General features: G+C 38.5%; 1 protein-coding gene across 1 annotated transcript in view; it reads left to right on the top strand.

The window, feature by feature from the left end:
* Window positions 1-85: 85 nt before the first annotated feature.
* Noxred1 (NADP dependent oxidoreductase domain containing 1) overlaps window positions 86-15,114 on the top strand; it is a 36,118-nt gene continuing 21,089 nt past the window's right edge. Inside the window, exons 1-2 of the mRNA XM_078050609.1 lie at window positions 86-3,027; window positions 12,641-12,840. Coding sequence (XP_077906735.1) covers window positions 2,873-3,027; window positions 12,641-12,840 — 355 coding nt within the window. The 5' untranslated portion in view covers window positions 86-2,872. The remainder of the gene's footprint in view (window positions 3,028-12,640; window positions 12,841-15,114) is intronic.

The raw sequence follows: 15,114 nt of genomic DNA, 5'->3' as shown, positions 1-15,114 counted from the left end.
CTGCCCAGTTGTTTTATGCTGAATGGTGAAATAATTACTCATGTCTTGTCTATGTCCGTGATTTCATTCAGCTACCTGTGAACACATGTCAGGTTATAGAGTAATGGTGCTTATGGCAAAGCAGGGCTGTATGGTAACAGAAAAAGCACTAAGCTGAGTGACCACAAGAACTAACTTCTTTTCCAGCTCTGCCACTGACAAGCTATGTGGTGCTGAGTGAATCCATTTCTCCCTGGACTCATCTTCATCTGTGAAGTGGGGGTATGATAATCTGTAACCCTGTAGAGTTCTGTACTCCTGTATCTGGAGTGGGAGAAGTGGTAGGAGGAAAAGACACCATGCGCCTACAGAGGCGCAGAGCATGCTTTACGGTGACATGGTTCTCCGTTGGAGGAAGTTTGCCCCTCAGGAAACACTGGGCAATGTCTGAAGACATTTTTCATTGCCATACTTGGTGGTGCTACTGGCATCTAATGCATAGGACAGCCCTCCACAACAAGGAATTATCTTGCCCCAAATGTAAGTAATGCCATTGTTGAGAAACCCCGCTTTAAGGGGGACAGCCTCCGTCTTTTGCTCCTCCCTTTGGTAATCTTTGCAATACCAGGTAACTTCGTATTTAGTTCCTTTTCTAATGATCCTTGCTGTTGAAGAAATAAGAATCTAATTTGCTAGATTGTGCTAAAGTTATTGGTTCATCTTCAGATAAACGTTGGTAACTTTATTACCTAGTGTATCATTAGAATTGAAAAGCAGAACTACTAGGAGTATATATACACACTATCTAATCTATATTTTAATTTGTTAGAGGGATTTGACCTTATTCTTATGGTAGCTAGATAGACAGTCTATGTAAGGCAGTTGTCTTCATGCCTGGTGGTAGAACTTAAAATTCACAGGGCAGACAGTTGGGAAGGGAAGATGGAGATAAAGTGATGGAGAGCAGGGACAAGCTAGAACCATGAAAATAAACTAGGACCCATCTCTCTTCTCACTGCCTCCAACCTTGGAGTGGGTATCCTGAACGAGAAGCTGGTGGCCTTTGTCATGAAGGTGAAAAACACCTCGCCCAGGAATAAGCAGCTGAAGGAGGATCCAGAAAAAGGTTTAGCAGTTTTAAGTCCATCTGCTGCCATACACCAAGGTAGCCAGCAGATAAGCAACCATGTGAGTGGACTACGGAAGAGCCTGCCTTTCAGCCTTACAAGCTGAAATACAAACTGATTGCGGGTTTCATTTCCATCCTTAAGATTTTGGACAGAAGTAGCTCATGTGGTTCACTCTAACCCGAAATATGGGCAGAAATTGCTTAATGTAAATAGGGTTTCCTTTCGTGGATATGAACAATGAAGAGAATTCTGGAAAAAATAGTGGTCCTAGCCACATTGACATTACAAAGCTACAAATGAATCCCTATTTTTGAGAATGTATAAGTAAAAACAGGCCTAGAAATTATATCTGTTCTGTTGAACATACGCTGCGCTACACTGCTGTGGGAGGTTTTAAGCTTCACTTTCTGTTGAAGTTAGAAAGATCACTTGCAACATTAGATTGCCCTATCCACTGTTTTTGATGTAAGGAAGTGTTTTCTTAAATTTAATAACTATCATGTTCCTTACTTCAGGTGCCAGGGAGTTGGCTTTTAATGAGATTGGGAGTGTGATGGTTCCCTGGAACCATCAAGCTTCTTTCTATGGACTGGGATTAGAGAGAGATGGGCAGAAATTGCTTAATGTGAATAGGGTTTCCTTTTGTGGATACGAACATGTTTTGGAATTAGATAGAGGTAATTGTACAATATTTTGAATGTACCACTGAATTATTCACTTTAAAATGGCTAATTTTATGTTAATTTCACCTCAAAAATTTTTGGTTTTAAATTTAACAAGAGTACTAGAGACTTGAGTGCTTTTAAGTCCTCATCTCAGTATCACTATTGCTATAAAATTGATCTGTGATTTCTTGAACAAAAGACAGGCTTGCAAAAGTAACTCAAGTAACGCTAAGATCTATATGATACTCAAGTCTAGGGGGGAAAAACAACTAGAATCCAGTCTCTTCTGTTGGGGAAAAAAAGAGTCCTATACTGATCTGTTTTAGTACTCCTAGAAGTAGTGAAAGGAACTTGGGTCTTCATGTTCAGGTCAGGAAAACCTGCAGGTGGGGCTGGCCCCTTTAAGACTCGGAGACTGAAGTACTCTGGTAGTTAAGGAGTCATAATGACAAACTTTCTTAAGTAATTCTACTTAGATATGTATTAGTTATCTGCCTGGACCAGAAGTACTGTGGAGCAGAGTACATCTCAGTTGGGTTGGTGAGAGCTGTATATAGATGAATTAAACATCTACAAGTTTATTTTCTAAAATCTAGATGTCTCTGCCCTAGATAAGGGACCAGTGATATTTAGTTTGGGTTCTTTTCTACCCTATGGGGAACACAGAAAGTTTAGTTAAAGGGAGGATTTCCTTGAAATAAGATCCTATGTGTCCAGTCCTATTTCTGAAACCCAGGGAATGGAAGGGAGAAGATCCTGCCCATGAACACCTCTGAAATCCATTGCAAATATATATTCACTTGCTGAAAAAAATGCCTGTAGCCTATGGGAAGCAAATTACTTTGAGTTTCTGTTCAAATTTTTTCATGAATGTAGGATTCATGGGCAGCCAGTGATAAAGAATCCTCAGGGGGATCCATACTTAACAATATGAACTCCAGGTTCAATATTGGAGAAAGAGATGCTGTAGCCTATCATGAGAACTTTACCCTAGGTACACATACCATAAGACAATCTCTCCTGCATAGACCTCTGTTTTTCCATGGTAGGAAGCCATCTTGATTGGTATCTGTCACTGCAGGAGATGGTGGCTTGAAAATGGACATGCTAGAGAACCTTGAATCCCTACAGTTTGCTAGTGAGATTCCAGAGGAAGATCGTTTCTGGCTGTATTTGCAGGGTCGTTCTCGGGGACTGATGATTGAGGCCTGTGCCCATGCAACTTTCTTCTGCAAAGTATTCTATAATTTGAGGTAAGCTAGGTCTCCAAGTTCAGGAAGATAGATAAGATCTCACTGCTAAGAATCCAAGTGACTTAACCTTTTTTATATTGGAGAATAAATTTGGTAGGAGGATTGTTTTCTTACTTTTTCCAACCTGCACTCAATCGCTCCGGGTCTGAAAGGACCAGAAAAATTCATACCGGGGTCTCCTGGCATAATAAGACATGGATTAGTGCAATTTTCCTTTCAGTTGGTGAAATAATGATCATTCATTTTTACAGCAGGACCACCAGTTTATTTTCCACAGCTGCTAATGACTAGCCTTTCCTTGTCTATTGGCTGCAAATAGAGTCAATTCTTTCTTTGGAAGCTGACCTAGTAGTGGACTACTTCATTTGAATTGATCATATTTATAAATAGAGCAGGAAGCTGCCGCTCAGTGAATTTGATTGGCTAACAAGGATACTGATAAAGTTGGTTATACCCAAGATAACTGTTGAGAAACCAATATATGGACTTTCCAGGAGGCATTTTAGATTTGGCTAGACATTAAGAGAAAGTGTTCTCTTTCACCAGGAGAGAAGCTTTCCGTAGAATATGGCTTATGATGCTTATATGGAAACACTAAGGCTTTAAGACTCTAGGTTTTACAAAAGTACAGAACAATTATAAGATAGTGAATAAAAATAAAAGTAATACTCTATGTATTCAGAGGGTAGACTTTGTTAATCTTGGGTCAAAAAAAAAAAAAAAAAACATCCAGGACCAATACCAAGTCAGTCTCTGAAAAGTTTAGACTCAAATCCTTCATCCTCAATTTCTTAGGTCTGTTTTGCTTTTATAAGTCATTTATTTTAATAAATCATAACATTTTTATAAAAATGTTACCTGATTTCACAGGTATGTGCAAAACTGAAATAGCTAAGTAGAAAGAGTACATATATGGAAGGACAGGGGTTCACTCATCTTAACAATAGTGAAAATTGACAGCTGTCTGCGGGTGATGTCAGGGAGACAGAGGAATAAGAAGCCCAAGACCTCATAATTCCACAGAGACACTTAACAAAAAAAAATGTCTAAAAAGGCTTTATGAGAACTTTTGAAACCAGTTAATAAGTTGGTGGACTCCAGGAAAATGAAAAGCAAATAACAGGTACATGGAAAGAGTAAAGAAAAAATGGTTGCACTTGACTTGAGATAGCCTTTCTCAAACCACTACAACTTGGTATGATCAGGAGAAAACACCCAATTTAGGGATTTTACCTTAGAAAAGTGAAATGTATATTCAACATTCTAGCTTTTCAGAGTTGCCTGAAAGATTGCCTGATGGGGGTCAACATACTTTGAATGAGAACCAAGAAGAGCTCAGTGGTTTCTTGTAGAATATAGAATGTGCAGTATCCTGGTGAGACATAAGAGAAAGAGAGAGAGAGAGAGAGAAAGAAGGCCTCAGGATCTCCTGTTGGACAATTGGTACAATTCTCCCCCAGTATGTAACCAGTCTATAAAGATTGAGAGAGGTGGATGTTTTTCACATTCTCAAATCCCAGCAAAAAATAACAAGATATATGAAGAAACAAGAAAACATGGCCCAATCAATGGAACAAATAATCTCTGGAAACCAACCCTAAAGAAGCAGATCTACAAATTACCTAACAATTCAAAATAGCAATCTTTTTTAAAAAAAATTAAAAAGCACAAGGACTTATAGAACTCAGATGAACAACTAAATGAAATCAGAAAAAGAACACTTGAACAAATGAGAATATCACCAAAAAGAAAGTATTAAAATCTTGAGCTGAAGAACAGAATGCTGAAATGAGACAATTCATCAGAGATGTTCAACATTAGACTTAACCAAACAGAAGGATTGGTGAACTCAAAGTAGGATAATTAACATTATGAAATCAGAAGAAAGAAAGAAGCAGAGAGGAGGAGAAGAGAGATGAAGCTAGAGGACACCATTTATCAGGTCAATAGATGCATGATGGGGATTTCAAAAGGAGATGAGAACCTATTTGAAGAAATACGGGCCCTAAACTTCCAAAACTTGAAGTCTAAATTCAAGAAGCTCAAAGAACTCTAACTTGTAATCTAAAGAAGCCCATACAAAAACACCATATTCAAACTATCAAAGAACATTGAACACAGAAAAAAGACAATTCACATACAAGGGAGCTTCCAAAAGACTATTTCTCAACAAAAACATTACAGGCCAGAAAGTGATTTGATGTATTCAAAGTGTGTAAGAAAAAACAGCCAACTGAAAATACCTTATCTAGTCTAACTCCTTCAAACAGTGAGGAGAAAAAATACCTTCCCATAAAAGATCAGGGAGTTCATCACTGATGGATAAACCTTACAAGAAACGGTAAAGAGAGTCCTTAACGTTAAAATGAAAAGATGCTAGATAGCAACATGAAAGTATACAAAAATGATCTCTCTGGTAAAGTTAAATATATATGCAAATACATAGCCTTCAATACTGTAATAGGTGTTATATAAATAATTTCTAATTCTGATATAGAATAGTGAAAGCATGAAACAACTGATTATGTTAATGGATACAAAATATAAAAAGGTATAATTTGTGACAACAATAACAAAAAATGGGTGAGAAATAGAGATTTTATATGTGATTAAAGTAAAACCATATTGGTTTAAAATAAGTTATTATACCTAGGATTCTTATGTCTTTCTCTGTGGTAACCATAAAGAAAATCCCCATGGAAGATAAACAAAAGAAAATGATAAGGGAATTAAAACATATCAATTAAAAAATGAAACACAAAGGAAAGCAGCAAGAGAAAAAGAGGAACAAAATAGCTACAAGATAAAGCAGAAAGCAATTCACAAAATGGCAAAAGTCCTTCCCTATCAGCAATTATTTTATATATAAATGGAGTAAACTCTCCAATCAAAAGACACAGAGTTGCTGAATGGAGAGACAAGGACACACAGTCTGAAATTAAAAAGATAGAAATAGATATTCCATACCAATGGTAACCAAAAGAAACCAGGCCATATTTGTATCAGCAATACTTTGTCAAAAACTGGCATGAGGGACAAAGAATGACTTATTTATTATGATTAAAAAAACCCAAATTCACCAGGAAGATATAATAAATGTAAATATATATGCCCTTAGTATCAAAGCATCCAAGTATATGAGGTAAATATTGTCAGAATTGAAGGTACTCAACAATAGTAGGAGAAGCTGGGGATATAGCTCAGTTGGTAGAGTGCTTGCCTTGCATGTACAAGGCCCTGGGTTGGATCCCAAGCACCAAAAACAGAACAAACAAATAATAGTAGGAGATTTCAACTCTCCATTTTCAATAAAGCTATAACAACCAGATAGGAGACCAAATAAGTATATAAAGGGGTGGAATCCAGTTGGAATCTAACAAACAGATACATAGCACTCTACTTGACAGCAGGAAACAATATATTCTAAAGTACACATGGAACATTCTCCAGGATAGATCACCATCGGGCCACAAAATAAGTCTAAACACATCTAATATTAAAATCATATCAGGAATCTTTTACCACAATGAAATTGTTACGGTTTAGAGGTGTCCCCCAAAAGCTCATGTGTGAGACAATGGAAGAATTTAAACAGGTGAAATGATTAGATTATGAAAGTTGTATCCGAATCAATGGGTTGATCAACTGATACAGATTAACTGGGTGGTAACTGTAGGCAGGTAGGATATGCTGGTCGCTGGGCATGTGCCTTTGAGGTTTTTATTTTGTTCCTGGTAAGTGCTCTCCCTGCTTCCTTGCTGTCAAATCCTAAGCCATTCCTCTGCCACGCCCCTCTGCCATGATGTTCTACCTCACCTTGGGTCTAGAGCAATGGAGTAAGCCATTTAAGGACTGAAACATCTGAAATGGTAAACCCTAAATAAACTTATAATTGGTCTTTTCAATCAATAGATCTTTTGGTCATGGTGATGAAAAGGCTGACCTAAAACAAATAATCTAGAAAAGAGTAGCCAAAGGAAAATTCACAAAAATGTGGAAATTAACATACTCATTAATGGCTCAAAAAAGAAAAGGGAAGTGCTGGGGATATAGCTCAGTTGGTAGGGTACTTGCCTCACATGCACAAAGTCCTGGTTTCAATCCCCAGCACCACACACAGACACACAAAAAGGGAAATTAGAAAATATCTTGAAAAATGAAAATGGAAACATGACATCAAAACTAATAGGACAGGAAGTGGATCCTGGTGGGGACACAGCCAGGGCGAGGCCAAGGGCAGAGGCGAGGTTTCCGAAAGATGGGAACAGGGAAGAGGGGCCCTTGGAGTCCGGCGGGTCTGCCTCATAGCTCCACCGCCTGGCAGCGGCTGGGTGTGCACTCCCGAGTTGCCCATCAACCCGGGTTTTAGATGGGCAAACAGGCTTGGAGAGGGGGAGACATGGAGCACCTTCCCTGCCCTGGTGAGGTCGCGCGAATGCCGGTAAGGGGAGCCCAGGACTAGCTCCTAGGTGGAATTCCCTGGGGCCATGGGGAGTGCAGGCCGGGAGGTGGCAGGTCTGGAGGCCCCAGCTCCCTGGACCCATGGCTGCTGCCCACCTGCAGTCTGCCTATAGCCGGCTGGGATGCCTGTTTGGAGGGCGGTATTTAGTGTTTTAAGATTTTTTTTTTTTTAAGTTGTCAATGGACACATGGTGAGAATGGAACCCAGTGCCTCACACATGCTAGACAAGTGCCCTGCCACTGAGCGCCAGCCTCAGCCCCTTTAAGCTAACTGTTTTAAATGCCTCTCTCAAAATACAACTCCTGTGCCGCAGTCTGGCTGGGCACAAATAACTGGGAGGTCAAGAGCCACTTGTAGATTCAAGCAGGAACGAACTTTATTCGAGAACCCAGGCGAACTCCACAGGAACTCAATGGGAACTCCGAGAGAACTCAAGTAGCGGGCACCCAAAGTAGCAGGAGCCACCTTATTGCCAGACAGCAGAGGTTTATATAAACAACTGAATACCCAGTTTGTTTCAATTTAGCATCATCCAGTTACAGCAATCAGTCATCATCCCAATAATTATACACAGCTCAACTCAACCATTATCATCTTAATGGCTTGCTGGCACTACCCCTCAACCATTCCTTCTGGCAAAATGCCAGGCACCATCTTGACTTGGTTGTGGCTCTCAACATCTCCCCCTTTTGTTTTTAAACAACAAGTATATAGCTTAGGGACCATGCCTGTCTTAGGTTGTCCAATACTACATATGGTCTTTACCCATCATCGGATGAGCTGACCTCAAGGCGTCAGCCTCCTGTCTTAGGTTGGTACCATTGCAATTGGATCTTACCTGTCATTGACTACCGGCCCAGCATTATTTAGCCATACTTGTGGATAACCTGCTACAAGCAGAAAGGGGAGGACACAAAATGCCACGACACCAAGCCAATTGACGGCCCCTTTTGGAAAAATTGTACCACTGATGACACCATGAGCAAAGATACCCCGGCACTACCACAATTCGATGCACCAACAGATAGTTCACAATGTATACAAGTGATACATAGTCCAAGCAAGTTCTGCAAGCAGTTCAAAGCAGAGGAATCCATTAATATGTCCATTTCCTCCCAAAGTAAATCAACTCCTTGATTGAGCATCACTTGTTGAGTTATTATTCATTGATGCATCAGTTTATACAGTTTGTTGTGATAGCTATCGCAGAAGCTGTAGTTTAGTTTTCAGTCATCCTCTATCTTTGTCTTCACCGGCACTGGGATGAAGATAGGAATTCTGGCAATGATGGCTAAAAAAAAATTATGTAACATTCCAGCAGGCACTAAAAAAAAGCAATTTTCAAAACAATTTAGTATCCTGAATAGAATTAGATATAATGAAAAGGAAAGGTGAAAGTAAACAAACAGATCTGTTAGCCACATTTTAAAATAATCCTCAACAGCTGTTTACCTAATTTAAATTAAACCGTGTAAATCACGTGAATAAAAAAATATTTAGATACATAAAAAAAAAACAACTAATAGGACACAGCATAACAGCATAAGGAATACTAAGGGAAGTTTATAGGTCTAAATGTCTACATTAAAAAAGAAGAGAGGGGGCTGGGGTTGTGGCTCAGTGGTAGAGCTCTTGTCTTCAATCCTAAGCACCACATAAAAATAAATGTGCAACTACAACTAAAAAAAAAAAAGAAAAAGAGATCTCAAATCAACAGCCTCACATAACACCTTGTCTTAGTTCATTTTTTTCTGCTATAACAATACCACAGAGTTTATAAATTATAAAGAAAAAAACATTTATTTCTCACAGTCCACATGGTGAGAGTCTAGGGGGGGGGGGAGGAGAGGGAGAGACTGGAAGCAAGAGAGCATGTACATAAGAGGGCTGCTTTATAACAAAGCCACTCCTGCTCCAGGTACAGTGGCACATGCCTGTAATCTCAGCAACTCAGGAGACCAGCGCAGGAGGATTGTGAGCCAGCCTCTACAAATTAGCAAGAGCCTGTCTCAAAAGTAAAAAATTTAAAGGGCTGTAGCTCAGTGGAAGAGTGTTTCTGGGTTCAATCCCAGTGCTGTAAAACAAAACCACTCCTATAATAACTAGCCTACTACCGTGGTAATGGGATTTATCAATTCATGAGGGTGGAGCCCTCATAACCCAATCAATTTCCAAAGGTTCCATCTCTCAAAACTGTCACAGTGACAATTAAGTTTCAGCATAAGTTTTAGAAGAGACAATCCCCCAGGATCATTTTGATCAGCAGAGAAAGCAGCTGAGAAAGTAAGCAACCCTTTCATGATAAAAACACTCAACAAACTAGGAAAGGAGGGAAATCACCTCAACTCAATAAAGGCCAGACATGGAAAGCTCAAGCTAACATCACACTCAATGGTAGTACAGGTAGAGTGAGAGGAATTAGGCAAGAAAGAAAAATTAGACATCCAAATTGGAAAGGAAGAAGTAAAATGATCTCTGCTTATAATGACTGATTTTATATGTAGAAAACCCAAAGACTGGGTGAGAGGGGAAGGGAGGGGGTGTCAAGGTAGAAAAGATGGTGGAATGAGTTGGACATCATTACCCTAAGTACATGTATGAAGACATGAATGGTGTGACTCTACTTTGTATACAACCAGAGACATGGAAAATTGTGCTCTGTATGTGTAATATGAATTGTAATGCATTCTACTGTCATATATAACAAATTTAAATTTAAAAACCCCAAATTCTTCCCCCAAAACTGTTAAAACTAGTAAACATTTAGCAAAGTTGCAGGATATGAAACCAGCACTCAAAAATTAGTAGCATTTCTTTAATCTAACAAAGAATAATCTGAAAATGAGAAAACAATCTCAGCTGGGGGTGTGGCTCAGTGGTACATGCATACACAGACTCTGGGTTCAAGGGCTCATGAGAGAGAGAGAGAGAGAGAGAGAGAGAGAGAGAGAGAGAGAGAGAGAGAACACACAAACACATTTGCAGTAGCATCAAATAATTAAAAAAAAAAAAAAAAACTTAACCCAAGGGGATAAAAGGCCCGAACACTGAAAACAATAAAACATGCTGAAAGAAATTAAGAAGACTTAAATAAATGGAAAGACACCCTATGCTTATAGATTGGAAGACTTTTAGTATTAAATTGTTCATGCTGTACACACCTGTAATCTCAATGACTCTCAAGAGGTTGAAGCAAGAGGCTCTCAAGTTCAAGGCCAACCTGGGCAATTTTGCAAGATCCTCAGCAACTTAGTAAGAACCTATCTCAAATTTAAAAAATAAAAATAAAAAGGGCTGGGGATGTGGCTCAGTGATAAAGCACCCCAGTACTCCCATCCCTCCAAAAAAAGTCCACAAAGTGATCTATAGATTTAATTCAATCCTTATCAAAATCCCAATGGCATTTTTTTTGTAAAAATAGAATAAAAGCATACAATAATTTATATGGAATCTCAAAAGAATAGCCAAAACCATCTTGAGAAAGTTAGAAAATAAAAAAGCTGTAGGCCTCACACTTCTTGATTTCAAAACACATTACCAAGCTATAGTGATCAAAACAGCTTGGTACTTGCATAAAGTTGGCCAATAGACTGATGGAACAAAATACCCCAGAAATAAACCACATAATATAGTCAAGTGATCCTATGCCAAATCTACACAACAGGGATAATCTCTTCAACCAACAGTTTTGGGGAAATTGGTTATCTACCTATTAAAGAATGAAGTCAAACACTTACATTACTTGTGTATATTTCACTGTATATATATTTCATACATATGTACACACACACATGAAATGGACAACAAGTATATAAAAAGATTCTCATATCACTAATCATTGGGAAAATGCAAATCAAATTCACAATGAAGTATCCTATTAGAATGTCTGTTAGAATGGCTGTAATTAGAAAATGAAACAAGTGAGTTTTGGTGAGGATGTGGAGAAATTGGAACTCTTGTGCACTGTTGGTGAGAATGTAAAATGGTGTAGAGGAGAATATGGAGGGGCCTTAAAATTTTAAAAACAGAATTGCCATATGATCCAAAAATCCATTTCTGGGTATATATCCAAGAAAATTAGAAACAGAATCTCAGCATGATATTTGCACATTTGTTCATTGCAGGATCATTCATGGTAGTCAAGATGTGGAAGCAATCTAAGTGTCCACTGGTGATGAAGAGATAAAGAAATTGTGTTATATAACACAGCAGAATATTATTCACCCCTAAAAAAAAATCTTATGCTACAACATGGATGAAACTTGAAGACATTATGCTAAGTGAAATAAGCCAGTTGCAAAAAGATAAATACTGCATAATTACACTTCAGTGAGGCATCTAAAGCGGAAATAGAAACAGAAAGTAGAATGTAGTTGCCAAAAGTTGGGGGCAGGGGAAACAAGGAGTTGTTATTCAATGGATATGTAGTTTTAGGTTTTCGTTTTTGTTTTTTTGCTACCAGGGATTGAACTCAGGGGCACTTGGCCACTGAGCCACATGCCCAGCCCCTTTTTGTATTTTATTTAGAGACAGGAGCTCACTGAGTTGCTAAGTGTCTTGTTAAATTGCTGAGGCTGGCTTTGAACTTATGATCCTCCTGTCTCTCTCTAGAGATTTGTTGCACAATAGTGTGCTTATTGTTAATAGTACTATACACTTAAAAATAGCTAAAATGGTTAATTGCTTGTTATTTGTTCTTTATCATGATTAGAAAAATTTGACAGCTGTCAGCCTTGAAAACAAAAAAGAGTAGGTCCACATGCATCACACGCTATGGTATAAGGTACAAGATTGGCTGTTCACAGTGATGGCCCAAAGTCAATGAAATGATTAAATATTCAGACTTGTATTTAAGAAGGCAGGAAAACACATAATGCATGTAACCAAAAGATGTTCATTTTAAAAGGTTTTAATCTAGTTTTGGTCCCTTGGAAAGGGGGTGTGATAACATTTCTAGAAAACTTATTCAGATGGAACATTTAATTTGTTAGTAAAGGTGGGTAAATGGCACACAATTGAAATGCTTTCTCTCTGAAGTACCTAAGGTGCCACTAGGCTTCTGAGAAAATGAAAGAAACAAACATTAGAGGTTGACAGGAAGAGCTACAGTGTGTACATATATTTATGTATGTTTGTCTGTTCATTCTCCAGAGAATTATTACAAAAGAATCAAAATTCCAGCTCTCCCTCAACTAAATCAGGTGATGTGGACATGGATGACAACAGGAACCTAAAGGTTGGCATCATTGGAGGTGGCCGTCTCGGGAAGCAGCTGGCTCGTACACTGCTACAACTTGTCCCCATCCCTGCTGCAAGTCTGCGGATCTCCACCCGGAGGCCAGAGGTCCTGGGTGAGCAATGTGTGTTAGACAGTGGAGTTTAGATGTGCTGGTTAGATGATGACAAAGCCATTTTGAGAGTCCCTTTAAACGGGGAATTCTTGTGCACAGCACCAGAGTGCTTAGTTTGCTAGCTCCAAAAGCTAGAAACATGTGGTTTAAAACAACCTTTTTCTCCACTGAACTGTTTTGTATCAGCCTCTCCTGCCTGTGTCCTTGGTGGTGAATTATCTTCTGGATTCAGGGAAGCTTTCCATACAAAGTTCAAATCTTCTAACTCAACTAGGTAAATTCTGGTGGGTGTTAAACAGTTTCAAATATTTGCAGTTGGCCTAGTAGTTTTTTAAAATAACATTTACTGGATTTCAAAAAATGTTTAATAATAATTCCATTTACTAACCTGTGTGATAGAAATAAGTACAAGGAGGAATTATGAATATACCTTAGTGGTAGACTGTTTTTTTTTTTTTTTTTTTGAGAGAGAGAGAGAGAGAGAGCGAGCAGACAGAACATCTTTGTTTGTATGTGGTGCTGAGGATCTAACCCGGGCCACACGCATGCCAGACAAGCGTGCTACCGCTTGAGCCACATCCCCAACCCTAGTGGTAGACTGTTTACCTACCATGTGCAAGACCTTGGGTTCAATCCCTAGTACTACAAGAAAAAAAAAAAATAAGAACAATGATTACTTCTGGCAAGAAAGTCTGAGAAAGGACCTGGAGGAATTTCTGGGGAGACGGAAATATTTTACATCTTGAGAGAAGTATGAATTATATGAATGTATTCATTTTTACAACTGTTCAAAACATATACTTCAGATCTGTGTGGCACTGTATCTAAATCATCTTTCAATAATAAAACCTGAAAAATAAAACAACATAAATAATATATATTATAAAATATTAGAAGGAAGAAAATAATAACTACCTGTAATCTTCTTATCAGGGTTATCAGTTTTCTTGTCCCTGCCCTTTTCTTTTTGTTCTGTTGGGGATTGAACACAGGCCTTTGTACATGCAAGTCAAGCACTGGACCAACTGAGCTATATTTCCAGCCCAATATTTCTTCCCTTTTGATTTCTCTAATTATCTCAGTTATTGTTTTAGTCAGCTCTATTGCTATGACCAAAAAGATCTGACAAGAATAGTGTCAAAGAGAAAAGGTCTATTTTATTGCAGTTTCAGAGATCTCAATCCATAGATGGCCAACTCCATTGCTCTGGGCGGAAGGTAAGGATGAACATTATGGTAGAAGGACAGAGGAAAGCATCTCAGGATTAGGCAAAGAAGCAGAAAGAGGGCTCCACTCAACAGGGACAAAATACAAACCCCAAAGGCACACCCTCAGTGACCTACCTCCTCCATCTATACCCTACCTGCCTATAACTACCACCCTGTTAATCCATACCAGTGAATTAATCCATTGATTATGTTATAGCTCTCATTATCTAATCCTTTCACCTGTGAAAATTCTTGCATTGTCTCACATACGAGCTTTTGCAGGACACGTCAGATCTAAACCATAACGTCGATACTGTGCCTACCTGTTTGTATTATGCCTTTTAAATTTAATGTGTCATAAGCATATTTCTGTGTCACTTCACAATAATGATTTAAAACCCTTCCACTGTCCCTGTGAGCACTCCCTGTGTCTTCTGGGCAAGGTATGCTTACTGCCTCTGGGGTCTGGACATTTAGATGCCAAGGTGTGTGTCTGGGCAGTGGCTAGGAGTGCCAGATCCTCCATACCCATTCTACCTTTCTCTATTTTTGCGTCAGGATTTAAAATTTATTTATCTCAGTAAATAGATGAATATAAATATGAGTTTAAGATTGTATAGCTTCCAAAGTATGGGATATACTGTAATTTATATAACTGTGCCATAAATATTTAGTTGAACTTCCTTGTACATAATTTTTGAAAGTTATGTTTTATTTTGAAATAAAAATATTAGAAAGAAGAAAATAATAAGTACCTGTAATCTTCTTCTCAGGGTTGTCAGTTATTTCTAGATCAACATGAGGGTATAATGTTATTAAGATGTTATTTGCATACAATAAACTACATACATAGCATATAATTTAATGTTTGGTTTTTTTTGTTGTTGTTTTAAAGACAGACAGAGAGAGAGAGAGAGAGAGAGAGAGAGAGAGAGAAATTTTAATATTTATTCTTCCAGTTGTTCGGCGGACACAACATCTTTGTTTGTATGTGGTGCTGAGGATGGAACTCTGGCCGCACGCATGCCAGGCGAGCACGCTACTGCTTGAGCCACATCCCCAGCCC

Source organism: Ictidomys tridecemlineatus, chromosome 5 (genome assembly GCF_052094955.1).
Source record: "Ictidomys tridecemlineatus isolate mIctTri1 chromosome 5, mIctTri1.hap1, whole genome shotgun sequence".
Taxonomy (NCBI): domain Eukaryota; kingdom Metazoa; phylum Chordata; class Mammalia; order Rodentia; family Sciuridae; genus Ictidomys; species Ictidomys tridecemlineatus.
This window is presented reverse-complemented; position numbering and strand designations above follow the sequence as displayed.